General features: G+C 44.1%; 1 protein-coding gene across 1 annotated transcript in view; it reads right to left on the bottom strand.

Annotated features, from left to right (window-relative positions):
- The window catches only part of LOC148442587 (uncharacterized), a 113,913-nt gene extending 97,358 nt beyond the window's left edge, over positions 1 to 16,555 (bottom strand). The window contains exons 1-5 of the mRNA XM_088463777.1: positions 16,471 to 16,555; positions 16,254 to 16,351; positions 15,265 to 15,712; positions 10,829 to 11,976; positions 7,135 to 7,145 (exon numbers count right to left, since the gene is read on the bottom strand). Coding sequence (XP_088319903.1) covers positions 7,135 to 7,145; positions 10,829 to 11,976; positions 15,265 to 15,712; positions 16,254 to 16,351; positions 16,471 to 16,555 — 1,790 coding nt within the window. The remainder of the gene's footprint in view (positions 1 to 7,134; positions 7,146 to 10,828; positions 11,977 to 15,264; positions 15,713 to 16,253; positions 16,352 to 16,470) is intronic.
- Positions 16,556 to 19,023: the final 2,468 nt, after the last annotated feature.

The raw sequence follows: 19,023 nt of genomic DNA, 5'->3' as shown, positions 1-19,023 counted from the left end.
TATAGAAGTCGATCTCCAGTGCACTGGAATAACTGCTTTTAAAGCGCTCAGTATATGTCTAAGAAGCATCTTTTTATATTGTGCCTGAGGTCTCCTGAAGAAGATTTAATCACCTAAAACTAGGACACAAGGGTAAATCTTCCTGGAGAATAAGACTGGCTGTCTCTATCACCTTACTCCAAAGAGGCTGGATGAGTGAGCATTCCCACCAAATGTGTAAAAGTGTTCCTACCACTATAGTACATCTCCAGCAAGTGTTTGGGACTCCGGGATACATTTTAGCTAGTAAGCTGGGGCAGTGATATTAACGGGAAAGAATTTTTTTCACCAGCATATTCGAGGATCTAGAGAATGTATTTCGAAAAATCTCTTGCCATTCATCCTCTCCAACCAATACCCGTATATCGATCTCCCAATTACGTGTAAATTTAGTTCTAGTGGAAAAGGTGTGATCTACCAGAATTTTATAAATAGAGGACACAGGGTTTGAGGAGTACGATTGGGAAGTATACATATCTTCAAATGGAGTTGTTCCACAACAGTAACCTGTGAGGGGGCCTAAGCACTGAAGCAAATGCTTGATCTGAAGATATCTTCATATCTCTATTGGGTAGATCCCATTTAACTTGAATTGAAGGGCAGCTCAGAATACCCAAAGCCTGTAGTAATTGATTAACCTTAGTAATCCCATGTGATCAACAAACTTGGAATGCCTTATACTGAAATCCCGGGGGTAAATTTAGGATTCCCAAATATTGGAGTAAGATGGAAAGGGGTGGAAGAAAAAAAGTGTTTGTGAACGTAGGCAACGCCAACAAGAAATAGTAGGGCCTAGTAGGGGGATGGGAAAGCTGGGAGCCAAGGTAGCTCCAACTTGGGTTTAGGCAAAGAGGCATCTTCAATGTCGACCCATTGCTTCTTATTTGAAAAACGGTCCCATTCCATAATTCTCATGAGAAAAACTGCATTATAATGTGAAGGGAAATGAGGCAATTGGAGGCCACCCCTGGACTTCTATATAATATTTTGTGCTTAAAATGGGGCCTATGACCTTGCCATATGAACTCTCTATGCGATGGATTGCTGTGAACCAGGATTGTGGGATCGCAATAGGGAGTGTTTGCAAAAGATAAAGAAACCTAGGGAGTACATTCACTTAATGACACTTAACCTCTCTGTCCACAAAATCCTCTAAGTGCACCATGTAAGAAGATTTGATCGAATTCTAGTAAATGAGGGGGAAAAATTGGAAGAAAAGATCTGGGAAAGATCTCTATGTAATAACACCCCAAGTTACTTAATTTTTGTCAGATTCCACAAAAATTGGGATGTAGATTGTACGTCTCGGAGGCTGATTTAATCCAGTGTGAGGTTGAGGGATACTGATTTGGATAAGTTGATCTTAAAATTTGATAAAATGCCTAAACTCAGTCAGAAGGTTGGGGATAGATATCCGAGGATTAGTCACTATAGCCAGAAGGTCATCCACAAATAGTGTTAATTTGTGTTCCTTATCCCCAATACCTAGCACCATTATAGAATCATTTTGCTGAATGGCCCTCGCCAAGGCCTCCATACATATAGCACATATACCAGTGGCGATAAAGGACAGCCCTGGTGAGTGCCATTAGCGATCAGGTCAGGTTCTGACAGGTCCCCATTGACCTTCACAAGTGCTGAAGGGGTTGAATAGAGCTTAGATTTTCTGGTATTCTACCGGACCCAGACCCAAATGTTCAAGCACACCTAACAAAAAAATCCCAATCTACCCTATCAAAAGCCTTCTCTGCATCTGTTGAAAGAAGAATGGCTGGGGTCTTCTGACGAGAAGCCTTGTGAATTAAATATAAAACGTTTGTGGTATTTTCCTTGGTTTCATGGCCAGGGACATATCCCACCTGGTATGAGTGGATTAGGGTAAGGAGGAGCAATTTGAAGCGATTGGCCATTAGCTTAACGAAAAGAGATTGGCCTGTAACTAGAACACTGGGCTGGGTCTTTTGTTTCTTTTGGGATAACAGATATGGGAAAGAAGAGACTGAGAGGATAAGGGTGAGAGATATGAGACTTTGTTAAAACCCCTATGCATAACACTTCACAAAACGTCTTCTAATATCCGATGGAGAAACCATCCGGACCTGGGATCTTACCAGGGTTGATTTTATAGCCCCATCTAGTTCAAACAAAGTAAACAGCTCCTCTAATGCTTCTATCTCCACCTCAGAAAGGGTAGGGAATCCTACCTCTATTAGGTAAGCTTTAATGGCATTCTTTCAGAACTGCAAATATACCCCCTGTCACCGGATCTTTCAAATTATATAGTGGGGAGTAATAGAACTGAAAGGCAGCAGCTATTTCCTTTGTGGAGTTACAAACAGGCCTAGAATGTGATTTTAATTGGGCAATAAATGCAGTTGCCAACATCTTGCTTGGCTTGTTGCCCCAAAGAATGTAGCCGCTTGAGCCACTTACGAGCATCTAATTTAATGTTATCCGACATAAGCTTATTCAGCTCCTTTTGGGCACCTGTGAGAGATTGAAGAGTTTCAGTAGAAAGTGAGACCTTGTGTAGGAGTTCTAGGGTCTGTATCTTCTGCAATAAGGCATCTATGGGAGCTAGATGTTGCTTTTTCAAAAACGCCCCTAATTGTATAAGCTTCCCTCGTACAACACATTTATGTAGCGTAGATCGTGCAAGTATAGTATCCTAATAATGGACGGGATGCATCAAAGGGGGAAATGCAGTCAAACCCCGAAAATGCAGGTTTGTCTGCATTTCTCATATGCACCATGCCCCCAGGATGCGATGCACTCTGGAGCTTGGTTGGGGTGGGTAACGCCAAGTCCTGGTAGGCATTACCTCTATTGGGAGAGTGCTGTGACAGGGATCCAATCGGCAGGAGGACATCAGAGGGGTTTCTGGGTCATAGACCAGGAAGTCCCTCTATTGCAAAGGGCCGTGCATCATTTGTCAGTGGCAGTGGATGATGTGTGAGCGGATCCAAATCCTATACTTGGTTGGTCTAAGAAAGGAAATTACATCTTATTTTGAGAACACCACCCAGGCCTGGTCTGAGGCGAAGCAGAATTAGGTAATGATAAGTGGGGAGGGTCACAGAGGGATGCTGCTGCTGGTTGCCTGTGTATGGGCGCAGCGAACAATCAGTGAGCAGTACCCCCTAAGGTCCCAGTCGCAGAGAAGTAGAGGGAGTGATGATGGAACTACCTAAAAACTACCTGCGTCTACAGAGAGGAGAAGAGGATTTCACTTCTGTCCGGAGCCTGGTCCCAATGGCCACAGTGGACAGCCTACAGCGCTGACAAAGTACACCACACACCTCGTGGTGACTCTGGTGGGCGGGGGGGGGGGGGGTCAGAGGTTTATTTAGCTGTGTCTTCAGTGCGTCCCTGCTGTGTAACAAAGCTGGTCCAGGTATATCTCTGCAGCAGCCAATCAGAGGCTAAATAAAGTGAGGGGTGAGCCAATAGGAGAAAAGAAAGAGGGGGCGTGGTAAATCCCATTATTAGCACTATAAGACAGCAGTATATACAAGCTAGGTAGATGTGAATGTGCTCCCGCAGTAGGTACGATTTGTTGGATAAATAGTAGACTAGATTAAAGAAGGTGAAACAGGTGATAGTGTGCTGGAGGGAGGTAATACAAGTGTATAATAGCAACAGGCGAGAATACTGTGCCTCTTTTAAAGTGAAAGTTGATGTGGCCAAAAATCATGTAGTGTTCATTCTAGCACCCTGCACCAGTCACAACCCGTGCAGTTCCTCCCTCCCGCCTGGGGTGTCGCTCTCTGCTCTGGTGCCTCTAGCACACTCAGCTGATGAAACCAACTTCTGAGATACAGACCAGTGTGTTCTAGAAGCACCAGAACAGAGAGCAACACCCCAGGTAGGAAAGGGGAACTGCACAGGGTGTGACAGATGCAGGGTGCTAGAATGAAGACTAGATCATGTGTACAAAATAATGGCATAAAGGGGAAGGAGGAGGTGATGAGGGAGAGGTGAATGGACAGAGTAAATGTGATGAGGTGAAAATGAGGGGACGTGTAGTGAAAGACTGAACCATATGTATAAAGTGTTATAATGAAAATAGTGAAACTGAATTAGAATATAGAAACAATAATTATATGTGGTGTAGTGCAGTGATTAATTAGTAATAACACTACTAAGGGGAAGCTCAATTAGGTGCAAAATAGGCTGGTTTCGCTGCCACGGGTGAAATTGGCTGATTTTCGCCAAAAAACAGGCGAATTCAGAAAAGAACAGGCTGAACCGGTGAAAAAAGTCAGAACAAGCAGGAAATTGCATCTGTACCCCAAAAAATGGCTGACGTACATCAGTAAATAATTTAGAAGTGTATTATTGGCCGTAATAAAAGTATTTACGGTTCATAAGTTGCGTTGGTTGGCAGTAATTTACGTATATGAAAAAACAACATTAAAAAATTATAGAAAGCAATTTTTTCCTCAGCAAATTACTGTTCTACGTAAATTGGGGGTACATTAAAATGGGTGCAAGTATATTTTCAATTGTTATCTTACTATTGTAGTTTGGACATCATAATGAGAGTTATGGTAAGAACTTCGAAGTCCATAAGGTCCACAGGGAGACTTTGGGGTGTAGGTGATGGCTTGGACATCCGGACACCACACAGTTAAACTTTTAATCTCCCAGGATGCACTGGGTCACTCTCCCTATACCCCGCCCCCGAGCCAGAGGCACCTCAGTTCATAATAAGCCAAAGGCCAGAGGAGGATAAAAGAGAGAATGATGTCTGGTACACACAAGAAGCCCACTCACATGAAGAAGGAGATAGAAAACCGGTGGCCCGAATGAAGCCCATCTGAAGCCAGGTGCGTCAGGGTGACTGGCCTGTGGACCCTATGGACTTCAAAGAAAGAGAGTTAACAAAGATAAGTTCTTACCATAACTCTCATTTTGTTCTTCAGGGTCCATAGGCTCCACAGGGAGACCTTGGGGATGTCCCAAAGCAGCCCTTTTAAGGATGAGGATGCTCCTGCACTGAGAGGAGAATCTGCCACCCGAAGGAAGCATCCTGATAGGCAAAGGTATCAAAGGCATAAAACCTTAGAAAGGTCTGGACAGAAGACCACATGGCTGCCTTACAATGCTGAACAGCCAAGGCGCCATGGTGAGCTGCCCATGATGGACCCACAGACCGAGTAGAATGAGCAGTTACAGAAGGCAGAACAGGAAGGCTTTCCCGAGTGTAAGCCTCAGATATCGTCATACAAAACCACCTAGCCAATGTCTGTTTATTGGCTGGCCATCCCTTCTTGTGAAAACCGTAGATGACAAACAAGGAGTCTGATTTGCGAAGGGAATGGGTACGGTCCACATAGATCCTGAGGGCCCGTACCACATCCAATGAGACCACATATGCCGAGAGGTCTGGAGACTGAAAGGCTGGTACAATAGTTTCCTCATTAATGTGAAAACTAGAAACCACCTTAGGAAGGAACCTAGGGCGAGTCCGAAGTACCGCCCTGTCCTGGTGAAATATCAGATATGGGGAGCAACATGAGAGCTCCCCTAAATCTGACACCCTTTTTGGCAGCTGCCAACATGTCCACAATCTTGTCTAAGTCAGGACCGAACAAGATTTCACCATTATAAGGCAAGCATTCTAATACCTTCTTAGAATCAGCGTCCACTTTCCAGGAGTGCAGCCACAGAGAACGGCGAGCTGACACTGCAGCAGCCGAAATCCTGGAAGTCAAGAGACTGACATCCAAAGCAGCTTCATTAATATATGCTGCTGCATCACGGACGTTACCCACCAGTGTTACCTGATCTCTGGAAACATCTGTAGAAAAAGAGTGCTCAAGGGAGTCTGCCCAAAATTCCATAGCCTTGGCCACCCATGAGATAGCCAGGCTGCCCCTGAAAGAAAATAAATCGATTTCAGACAAACTTCCACCTTCCTATACGTAGGATCTTTTAGGGAAGATATGGAATGGCATAGGCAATATAGCACTCTTAATTAGGCACATAACATGAGAATCCAATGAAGGAAGTGTTTTCCATTTAGCACAGTGTTCCTCTGGAAAAGGATAACAGTAGGCCAGGCGTTTCTGAGGCTGGTAAAGTTTCCCAGGTGAATGCCATGCTACGTCCATATGATCCACTAGCTGATCAGATAAAGGAAATTCTGCAGAAGTAACCTTTATTTCTTTAAACAGAGCATGCTTGGATCGAGGAGCTGGTGGTTCGTCCACCGCTATGACTAAGGCAGAACACACAGCTCATATCAGAGCAGGAATATTGACCTTAGACCAAGTCTTTGCCTCCTGCGGAGTCAGTGTCAGCCACAATCTCTCCATCATGAGATGATATCTCAGACCCGGTATGTAGTGTAGACTGAGATGACTGCTTTATCCCCTGCAACATGGCCTGGTAAGCAGTGGAGGTGGCCACCAGGCTCTGCACTAGAGCTAGAAAGAGTATCGACCCATGGTGGAGGCATCTGCATGGCCGTAACCTGTTGATGCAACCCCTGTGAGGGAATAACAGACTGCTGTGGGAACCCTATAGGGGGAAAGCAGTTGGTACCACTAAATGGCCCGCAATGGAAGTCAGTGCCTGAGCAAAGGAAGCCCAAGGGGGTTCCTGCATGGGGACCAAAACAATGGAAGGGCCTGGAGAATTATAACACTTCACACATAATCCATCTTGTACCTTCTCACCTAAACCTGCTGCACATGACTTGCATGACAGCAGGATGGCATCTCAGACATATTGGCAGAGAAATAAGCACACAATATGGCACTGAGTATAATGGAACCCCTGAGTATGTCAGATACTAGGAGGAAGACAAAATACTATTCCTGACTGATGCTTAAGGAAGCCGCAGGGACACAGGCTCAAAAATGGCACAGTGCAAAGGCCCACCATATGCAACAGACCATACATATATTTGCAATAAATGTGAGGTATCAAAAATACCCTCACAACACCATGTACTGTCGGGGCAGTAGATAGAAAGAAAAGGTATATCAATATGTCTGACAGTATGAGTATAGAGACATGACAACACTAGCATTAAGTCACATACAATGCAGAAAAAAATTCTGCACAATGGCACTACAATTCAACTACAGACTCAGTGTCTGGTAGGTTATAGTGCTCCATACGCTGACCAGGGGGTGAGGTATGCAGGGGTACCAGGATCCATGATGTCCTGAGAGAGCTGCAACTAGCCAGGAAATAAAAATGGCTGTCAGAGACCTGAGGGGGCATGCTCTTAGGAGAGCAGCTCAGCCAAGCCAGACCTTAGCGGAAAGGTGCGCTTAGCTGAGGAGCTGCTAAACAGGGAAGGCTGCCTCCCATGGCCGGCACATAACCCCCGGGATGCTGGTTCCCATACCAGCTTTCAAGTCCCTGGTGGTCTAGTGGAAGTGCAGGGTATGTTATGCCTGGCTCCACTGCCATCATCTCCAGTCCATCCCGAGACCCAGAAGAAAGGACTACTAATCACGTGGATCACCGCAAGCAGTGATCCGCACTGACCTGTCCCCGTACGTCTGGCCACAGTCCTGGGTGTCCCGCGGGGCCCGGCTAGCAGACTTTGGGATCCTGCCAAGATCCTCAGATCTGTACTGGCGTCACGGCGCCGGCAGGGTGATTGAGCGGCAGAGCAGACGTCCAATGGACAGTCTGCTGCTGCCCGCTCTGAAGATTCTTTACAATAAAAAGTTTTGGGGCTGCTAAGCAGCCACTATGCATAATACGGTGACCTGACTCCGGCCGGGCACCAGCTAGAACTGAGGTGCCTCTGGCTCAGGGGTGGAGTATAGGGAGAGTGGCCCGGTGCATCTCCCAGGATGCACCGGTCCACTCTCCCTATACCCCACCCCCGAGCCAGAGGGACCAGCTAGAACTGAGGTGCCTCTGGCTCGGGGGTGGGGTATAGGGAGAGTGGCCCAGTGCATCCTGGGAGATTAAAATTTTAACTGCATGGTGCCCAAATGTCCAAGACATCAAGGTCTCCCTGTGAAGCCTATGGACCATGAAGAAGAGAGATATGTATTTGCACTGTGGTTCATTGTACCTTGATATCGCTAACCTAATTTTAGATTATGTTATATTTTAATTAATATTGGAAGTGTGCTCCAATTTGGATTACTTACCCAGTTTTTCCCTTCCTTCTGTTTTGTAAAGCAATCAGATATGCAAGCTCTGAAACTCCCCAAAATATGTGCACCATCAAATTAATCTGAATTTCGGAGATGGCACTAAAGCCTGTAGAGGCATCAGATGCCTATAAACCCACAAGCACTTTATATATATGGTCTCATGCATATTTCTATGAATTAGACAAAACCGTAAATTCGAGTGATGGTACCATACAGGGGTGTGGACCACTGGTACTTTCCTGCTAACATATTGCAGTGGATGGGTAAAGGGCTAATGTCATATGGGAGTGACCGGATGCCAGATGTTACCTATTATTTTGCTACCTTGTAAAGGGGTGAGTTGTATATATATTCATTTTAGTCAAGGACTGACGCATTTCGCCTCCACCAGAGAATTTATCATTGAGTCTTTGCTGGACTGTGAGAGCTTTGTGGTGGAAGTGATCCAATTGCTGCATGACATTAGTCTACACATGATGTTCGTGGACCTTTTAATATGTGTTTTGTTAACAAAAAAAAGGTTGCGTGAAACTGGTTGGGTACACAATTTATGTGTTAGGTATATAGTTCTACTCATTAAAACACATACAGCGGGTAAATTAAGTATTGAACACATCAACATTTTTCTCAGTAAATATATTTGTAATGGTTTATTGTAATGAAATGTTCTCCAAATGTCAGCAACAACCCATACAATCCACACAAAGAAATCAAACCATAGGTGAATGTGTTTTCCTGTGAGACCATGCCCTTTTCACACAGGGGGGATTTACAGTGCACATGGGCGGGTCACCTGACCCAGTGACGCCTCTGAAGTTAGTGCTATCAAAGATGTCTTTGATCCGGGTGGTCACTTTCTTTTAACTCCAGAGTTGGTAGACAGACACGATATAACTCGTTCAGACTTTTTTATGTATTTTCAGGTTTGGCATTTTATTCAGTCCCTTCTGGAGCCTTATGACCCCTCATATGAAGTGAACCCATAATCTCCCTTCTTAGTTTAGTTTCCATTGTTTCTTATAGGATTACATTTTTGTGCTGGGATTTAGTTCCCACTAATCCTCTCACTGAACTGACCCCAAATACTGCGAGTTAATTACTTAGGTATTAGGTAAATACCCCTCATACAGAAATCTCTACATTCAGCACAACTGCAAGAAATTCACATAAAATGACGTCACAGGGCTTACATTTCCCAGGGCCAGATAAAGCACATCGTCATTGCCCAAAATGTAAAGCCCCTAATGTATTATTCTCTCTCAATTTCTGGCAATTCCCTAAAATTCAAAACTTTTGGTATCATAACTCTCTGGTTTATCAATACTAGGTTTGGTTTACACTGATCCTTAGACCCCAGGGCACTGATAGTTGTGATTGTCTCTATTTGGAGTATGCATTCTCTACATAAACACCTTACCTAATTTCTTTATGTCCTCACGCTGGCTAATAAGGTGATTCTATCTAAGTAGATGGAACGCTCTAATTCTAGGCCCGAACAAGTTCATGTTCTGCTTCTACATATGCTACACTTACAGCATCAGTCCACTCTTCCTAATGTGCAGAGAAATGTAACCTGATGATACAATATAAGTACCCCATATATTATAACATTAGGCCACTCCCAGCAAGAACATATCTTACACCTCCTTGGATCTACCAACTGGTATTTATATCGCCAATTGTTTTCTTATTAACGCGACTCCTCTTTCTGATTTATCATATTTATATTGATCGATATAAATAATTGTGGCTGAATTATATTATTGCACTTATTTATGTGTGAGTGGGGTATATCCCATCCTTATCCTCCCCTCTCAGTGCATTTTCTACAGTTCATATTCAGCTTTTTAAATTTTTCATGGCTCTTTAGAGATGGATAATATGTCCTTCTCTTCCTGTTTTTATGTACGATTTTTGATTCTTTATGACCCGTCATGTACTCTGTATGGTTCCTGATTATGTTCATATTTCTTGTCGTGTTGTCTTTGTTGCCATCATTATGTTTATCTTGAAAAACTCAATACATTTTCAAGAATTTTTATATATACTATACACCTAACGCTTATGTATAGTGCACGTCCATCAGCTCTACGTCCATACACTGATATGCCTTGGCGGATTCTGGTCTTGCATCCCAAAAGATATCTGACTACATAGGGAAGTATACATTTTCTTGCTGGCATATTTTATGTATGAGAAAAGAAATGCTCATGTCCCTCTGTACATAAGCCCCTTAGAGTATAAACAGAATATGGTTAAAACAGAAGTTATAACAATCAATTGGTGATGTATGTCAGTGTAACAGAAATTTTATTTCATGCATATTGTTGTTCAAAAAGCTTAAAAATGAAAAAATATATATATATTCCACAATTAGAACATGGAAATTGTTTCTCACCTGTGTGAGTTCTCTTATGTGAAGCAAAATTTGATTTATGTGTACAACATTAATTTTTGAAAAAGAACATTTCTCACCTTTGGAACATTTAGAATATTGTTAAACCTCCATTTTAGGTTTACAAGTTCACTAAAATTGCATTTCTCCTGTGAATTTTCTGATGTTTAACAAGATGTGATTTGATCCTAAAACATTTCCCACAATCAGAACATGGAAATGGCCTCTCATCTGTGTGACTTCTCTGATGTGTAACAAGAGCTGAGTTCTGTGTAAAACATTTCCCACACTCAGAGCATGGAAATGGTTTCTCACCTGTGTGAGTTCTCTGATGTATAACAAGATCTGCGTTCTGTGTAAAACATTTCCCACACTCAGAGCATGGAAATGGTTTCTCTCCTGTGTGAGTTCTCTGATGTTTAACAAGAGCTGATTTCTCTGTAAAACATTTCTCACACTCAGAGCATGGAAATGGTTTCTCACCTGTGTGACATCTCTTATGTGCAACAAGAGATGATTTCTTTGTTAAACATTTCCCACACTCAGAGCATGGAAATAGTTTCTCCCCTGTGTGAGTTATCTGATGTGTAACAAGAGCTGATCTTTCTTTAAAACATTTCCCACATTGAGGACATGGGTATGGCTTCTCACCTGTGTGTCTTCTCTGATGTATATCAAGACATGATTTAGATGCAAAACATTTCCCACACTCAGAGCATGGAAATAGTTTCTCCCCTGTGTGACTTCTCTGATGTACAACAAGAGTTCTTTTAAGTTTAAAACATTTCTCACACTTAGAACATGGAAATGAGCTCTCACCTGTGTGACTTATCTGATGTGTAACAAGATCTGATTTCCGTGTAAAACATTTCCCACACTCAGGACATGGAAATGGTTTCTCACCTGTGTGACGTCTCAGATGTATAACAAGATGTGATTTCTGTGAAAAACATTTCCCACACTCAGAGCATGGAAATGGTTTCTCACCTGTGTGCCTTTTCTTATGTCTAACAAGATATTTTTTCTTTGAAAAACATTTCCCACACTGAGAACACGAAAATGGTTTTTCACCTGTGTGACTTCTCTGATGTCTAACAAGAACTGATATGTATGTAAAACATTTCCCACACTCAGAGCATGGAAATGACCTCTTTCCTGCCTTAGCTTTCCCTGTAGGAGAGGGAAATATATCTGTACTAGAACTAGTACTAGAAGTTCCAATATCAGAGTTATCATGAGAACATTCCCCATGAGTAGAGGGATTAGATGACACATCTGCACGGTGATGTACTGGGTGTATAATGGGGCTTTCTCGTGGGGAATCTCCTGTGATGTTGTTGCCTTCTAGCTCACAATCTGGAGAGAGCATGGGAAATTCCTCCGGGATATTGCTGCTGTTACATCCATGTGCTGGAAATAAAATAAATACATGGTAATATGAATGTTTTCCCTATGGCAAGTTTACTTTGCCCAATAAAGAGTATAGTTCAAAGACCCAGAATTACCACCAAATAGATACATTGAAGATGCTGCAAGGTACAATGTATAACTTACAGTGTCAGTAATAAGTTGTCCTATGCATATAGCAGGGTTTATAAAAAAAACATCAAACTGCACTCAATTAAAACGAGGTGGGAACTGGACAGGTAATTAATCAATATTAATATTCTCTAACATTAGGATATTACATATAAAATGCTCCAATAAACAAATTTTGGTTTAGGAAATATGGGGAAAAACCAGCTTGGGGGTCCCCCATATTTCAATGAACCAGCATCTGGCTCTTGTACTTCTGAGGAAACCATTGTATGGTCTAATAATGGAGAAACGCATTAAGTTTGTGGACTTAATACTGGCTGCTTGACAATTGGAACGGCTTAAACATTATGGTGCTACGGATGCGAAACCTCCGTTCTTTATGTAAGAGCCGTGACTTCTTCTCATATCTGGGCACCGATGTGCTGCTCCCACTGACGCTGACGTCATCACATTGAAAATCAGAATCGCCGCTTGCCAGACGGGGAACGTAAATTCACAGAAGATTGCCCTACCACCGGTACTATCTGGGGACTTTGCCATCTGCTCAGGATTTCCCTAAGCGTGGTGAGACTATATGGATGCAAATCATCCAAACACACTGGCTCTGCTAATCAAGTTTCTATACCACTAGTGGATTTCCACAGGATCCTTTGAATGACATTCTTCAAGAGACTAATATTTGCCAGTCATCAGTGATATATCTCTATGAGAATATGTTGATATAGGATACTAGTTATACTGTATCTTTTATCTTAATTGTATTGATGTGTTTACATGTAATGTTATATACGCATTAAATTTATTATCAATTAATCCAGCGCTCCCTTGGGGGGGGGGGGGGGGTGGTGTGTGTGTGTGTAAATAAATATATATATATATATATATATATATATATATATATATAGAACCCATTTGGTGTGGCACTCCACGCTGTAGAAATAAGACGCTCACTCGGCGTGAGATGTCAACGTTTCAATGCCACTAAAAAAGCATTTTCATCCTGATGGGAAGTAGGTCCACCCCAAAAAAGGGGAAAACCTCTTAAATTTACCCCAGGCTGATAGCCCAGGATTATTCCCCACACCCTAATACCTTTGGTGCAGGGTTAATTGTATAAAGATAGAATAAATATAGTCTATTACTGTGGGACTACTGATCCCAGAATGTTGGCACTTAGAGATTCGCAAGTGCCAACATTAGCAGTTATAGTTCACATCACAGTTACAGGGCACCAATAGTACGGTCCAGTTACCATGTAGGGGTCGATGTAATGATAAAGCCCATTTCATATCAGAATGGGCATATTAGCAATGGTATTAGTAACAGTATGTGTTATGATCTGTAGACTTATAATCCACTGTATATATGTATAAATTGTATCCGCTAACCAATGATTTGTATGTTCAGATATATAATGTTTACATTTATGGAAGAACTAAATAAGTGTCAGAGGAGATAGGTTACTTAGTACATGTTTGCCCATCTACACCGTCATGGTGTACCTCAAAAGGTGTGCCCCTAACATCCCTAATACTGACATATTAAATACATTATCTAGAACTTACCTGTAATAGAGCAATAAATGTGTGTACTGCAATGTAAAAGACCCATACCAATATAATCACCTGGGGCAGGTGGGAGGAGTGCTAGCCCAGGAGAAGGGGTATCGCCTTCATATGTACCTTATATACACACATACACAGAGGAAAAAGGGGGGCTGGGCTGCACATCGTAATTTTAAACATAATAAGAGGTGCAACAAGGCCTAAAGTGTTTTAGGGAGCAGCAAGTCTCCAAAAGTTTTGTAATATGACAGTATAAACCCAATGGGGCCAAGGCGTTTGTCAGTGGCAGAAGACTTCAGAGCATCCTCCAGCTCCTGTATGTAAGGACTGCGGGTTCTGGACTTCCCAGGAGAGACTTAGATACCTGGTCACTGATAGCTCGGGAGGTTTGGAGTAGGGAAGGATGTATGTAGCTCTTCCTCATAGATGAAGGATGTATATGATGTCATACAGCAGGAGAGTACTGGGAGAAAGGTGCAATGAAATTAAAAACTTGGACTGGAACTGGAATGTAGCACCAATTGGGATTGGATTGAAGCATAAACTGGAGCCAGATTGGGACTGGACTGAAGCACAAACTGGACCTGCATTGGGACCAGAATATAAGTTCAAACTGGAGTCAGATTGCGACCAGACTGTAGCATAAACTGGCGCCGGGTTGGGACCGGACTGTAGAACAAACTGGAGCAGAGTTTGTACCGGACTGTAGCACAAACTGGAGTCGGGGTGGGACCAAACTGTAGCACAAACTGAAACCACATTGGGACCTGACTAAAAAACAAAATGGAGTTGGATAGGGAAAGCACCATAGCACACCCTGGAGCTGCATTGGAACCACAGCAAGAATCAGCAGGTGAACTGCAGACAGCTAGCCAGGGAGCTGGAATCTTGGAAATCTAGTAGTGATGAAGCTCAGGCACAGAATGGATAGTTATACCCTGGGTCAACGCGGTAATTGGCTGGTGCAGTCAGGTGGACATTAGCCTGGCTGCCACTGGGGAATAGCGGTAAGCTGACCAGGTCCAACATGGCGGTGCCCAGTGTCCGGAGCCGGCGGGAATGCCATCTGACCACCATGCTGAGGGCGCTCCAACAGCGCACTCTCCTGAGTCCCTCCATGATGTGAGGAGGAGAATATGGGGTGGAGACTGGTCAGATCTCTGGTCTGGTAACACACAGTGACATGATGTGAGGGGGAGAACAGGAGTATAATAGGGGCTGATGGCTCCTGATGTATGAGATACACCAGAGAGTGTGAGGAGGAGACTGGTCAGGTCTCTGGGCTGGTAACACACAGTGACATGATGTAAGGTGGGACAGGAAGAGGATAATAGGGGTTGATGGCTCCTGATATATGAGATACACCAGTGAGTGTGGGGAGGAGACTGGTCAGATCTCTGGGCTAGTAACATAGTGACATTATGGGAGGGAAGAGCAGGTGTATAATAAGGGCTGATGGCTCCTGACGCTCTCACTGGGCAGATAAATTTTACCTCATTAGTTTGTACTGACAGAGGAGGGTGTAGAATAAGAGATTGCTGTAGTAAACGAAACAAGTAGAATATGTGACTCTTTTCTGTAATAAATTACTCACCTGAGCTGATATCTGTAGGGATTTTCTCCTCCTTAAACTGCTGATCACCCATCATATACAACTCTTCTTCTCCCTCTATATCTTCTGCCTTGATATCAGTCACATATGTCTCTTCTTCTCCCTCTATATCTTCTGCCTTCATATCAGTCATATACGTCTCTTCTTCTCCCTCTATATCTTCTGCCTTCATATCAGTCACATACGTCTCCTCTTCTCCTTCTATATCTTCTGCCTTCATATCAGTCACATAAGTCTCTTCTTCTCCCTCTATATCTTCTGCCTTCATATCAGTCACATACGTCTCTTCTTCTACCTCTATATCTTCTGCCTTCATATCAGTCCCATATGTCTCATCTTCTCCCTCTGTATCTTCTGCATTGTTATTACTCGTATACGTCTCTTCTTTTCCCTTTATATCTTCTACTTTAATATCAGCAAAATCTTCACTCTAAATGATCCATAAAAAAATGTCTGATTTCATTTAGACCACAGGTTCTCAATCTCGGTCCTCAGGACCCCTAACAGTGCATGGTTTCCAGGTCTCCTCACATAATTATAAGTAAAATAATTAGATCCACCTGTGGATCTCTTAAAATGTGTCAGTGACTAATGAATACACCTATGCACCTGCTGGGTGACCTGGAAAACATGAGAGCTGTTTGGGATCCTGAGGACAGAGTTTAAGAACCACTGATTTAGACTAAACAGTATAATATCAGTGTATAAAGCACACACAGCTGCTCTACAGATCATTTAGAGAAAGATACTGTGGTATATTGCTTAGACCAGGGGTTCCCAACCACGGTCCTCAAGGCACACTAACAGTCCAGGTTTTAAGGATTACCATACTTGAGCACAGCTGAGTTAATTAGTACCTTAGTTATTTTGGCTTAACTATCCATGCTTAACCATCACTTAAACCAGGACTGTTAGTGTGCCTTGAGGACCGAGGTTGGGAATCACTGGGTTAGATCCTAAATACCACCTACCTGATACTCCTGTGGGGTCCTATGATTCTCCTCTGTCCAATCCTGGGAATACAAAGAAAGGGAACATCTCTCTGGGGTATTTCTGTTACTGGGTACATCTGTAGGAGACACACAGTGACTGAGTACATTGTATATATGTTACAATCAGGTGATGTGAGTATATAGGGGCCCCCCGTACCTGTTCTCCCCTGTACAATAAATTACAGTCTCCTCTTACCCAATGATGTGAGGGGCCGGTGATTCTCCATCATCACGTCCTTGTACAGACCCCTGTATTCCTCTATATACTCCCCCTCCTGCATGGAGACATAGACAGTGACATCCTGACACCTTATAGGAACCTAACACACACAGTGATACAGTCATCACCCAGACACATCCCCTGGTGTTACTGTATAATGTCCCTTCCCAGCAGTCACCTCTCCAGTCATCACCCAGACACATCCCCCAGTGTTACTGTATAATGTCCCATTCACAGCAGTCACCTCTCCAGTCATCACCCAGACACATCCTCTGGTGTTACTGTATAATGTCCCATTCCCAGCAGACATCTCTCCTGTCATCACCCAGACATCCCCTGGTGTTACTGTATAATGTCCCATTCCCAGCAGTCACCTCTCCAGTCATCACCCAGACACATCCTCTGGTGTTACTGTATAATGTCCCATTCCCAGCAGACACCGCTCCAGTCATCACACAGACATCCCCTGGTGTTACTGTATAATGTCCCATTCCCAGCAGTCACCTCTCCAGTCATCACCCAGACACATCCCCTGGTGTTACTGTATAATGTCCCATTCCCAGCAGTCACCTCTCCAGTCATCACCCAGACACATCCCCTGGTGTTACTGTATAATGTCCCATTCCCAGCAGTCACCTCTCCAGTCATCACCCAGACACATCCTCTGTTGTTACTGTATAATATCCCATTCACAGCAGTCACCTCTCCAGTCATCACCCAGACACATCCCCTGGTGTTACTGTATAATGTCCCATTCCCAGCAGTCACCTCTCCAGGCATCACCCAGACACGTCCCCTGGTGTTACTGTATAATGTCCCATTCCCAGCAGTCACCTCTCCAGTCATCACCCAGACACGTCCCCTGGTGTTACTGTATAATGTCCCATTCCCAGCAGTCACCTCTCCAGTCATCACCCAGACACGTCCCCTGGTGTTACTGTATAATGTCCCATTCCCATCAGTCACCTCTCCAGTCATCACCCAGACACATCCCCTGGTGTTACTGTATAATGTCCCATTCCCAGCAGTCACATCTCCAGTCATCACCCAGACACATCCTCTGGTGTTACTGTATAATATCCCATTCACAGCAGTCACCTCTCCAGTCATCACCCAGACACATCCCCTGGTGTTACTGTATAATGTCCCCATTCCCAGGAGTCACCTCTCCAGTCATCACCCAGACACATCCCCTGGTGTTACTGTATAATGTCCCCATTCCCAGCAGTCATCTCTCCAGTCATCACCCAGACACATCCCCTGGTGTTACTGTATAATATCCCATTCCCAGCAGTCACCTCTCCAGTCATCACCCAGACACATCCCCTGGTGTTACTGTATAATGTCCCCATTCCCAGCAGTCACCTCTCCCGTCATCACCCAGACACATCCCCCGGTGTTAATGTATAATGTCCCATTCCCAGCAGTCACCTCTCCAGTCATCACCCAGACACATCCCCCGGTGTTACTGTATAATGTCCCATTCCCAGCAGTCACCTCTCCAGTCATCACCCAGACACATCCCCCGGTATTACTGTATAATGTCCCATTCCCAGCAGTCACCTCTCCAGTCATCACCCAGACACATCCCCTGGTGTTACTGTATAATGTCCCATTCCCAGCAGTCACATCTCCAGTCATCACCCAGACACATCCTCTGGTGTTACTGTATAATATCCCATTCACAGCAGTCACCTCTCCAGTCATCACCCAGACACATCCCCTGGTGTTACTGTATAATGTCCCCATTCCCAGCAGTCACCTCACCAGTCATCACCCAGACACATCCCCTGGTGTTACTGTATAATGTCCCCATTCCCAGCAGTCACCTCTCCAGTCATCACCCAGACACATCCCCTGGTGCTACTGTATAATGTCCCCATTCCCAGCAGTCATCTCTCCAGTCATCACCCAGACACATCCCCTGGTGTTACTGTATAATATCCCATTCCCAGCAGTCACCTCTCCAGTCATCACCCAGACACATCCCCTGGTGTTACTGAATAATGTCCCCATTCCCAGCAGTCACCTCTCCAGTCATCACCCAGACACATCCCCCGGTGTTAATGTATAATGTCCCATTCCCAGCAGTCACCTCTCCAGTCATCACCCAGACACATCCCCCGGTGTTACTGTATAATGTCCCATTCCCAGCAGTCACCTCTCCAGTCATCACCCAGACACATCCCCCGGTATTACTGTATAATGTCCCATTCCCAGCAGTCACCTCTCCAGTCATCACCCAGACACATCCCCTGGTGTTACTGTATAATGTCCCCATTCCCAGCAGTCACCTCTCCAGTCATCACCCAGACACATCCCCTGGTGTTACTGTATAATGTCCCATTCCCAGCAGTCACCTCTCCAGTCATCACCCAGCCACATCCCCTGGTGTTACTGTATAATGTCCCATTCCCAGCAGTCACCTCTCCAGTCATCACCCAGACACATCCCCCGGTGTTACTGTATAATGTCCCATTCCCAGCAGTCACCTCTCCAGTCATCACCCAGACACATCCCCCGGTGTTA

Source organism: Taudactylus pleione, unplaced genomic scaffold (genome assembly GCF_031769625.1).
Source record: "Taudactylus pleione unplaced genomic scaffold, aTauple2 ptg001443l, whole genome shotgun sequence".
NCBI lineage: Eukaryota > Metazoa > Chordata > Amphibia > Anura > Myobatrachidae > Taudactylus > Taudactylus pleione.
This window is presented reverse-complemented; position numbering and strand designations above follow the sequence as displayed.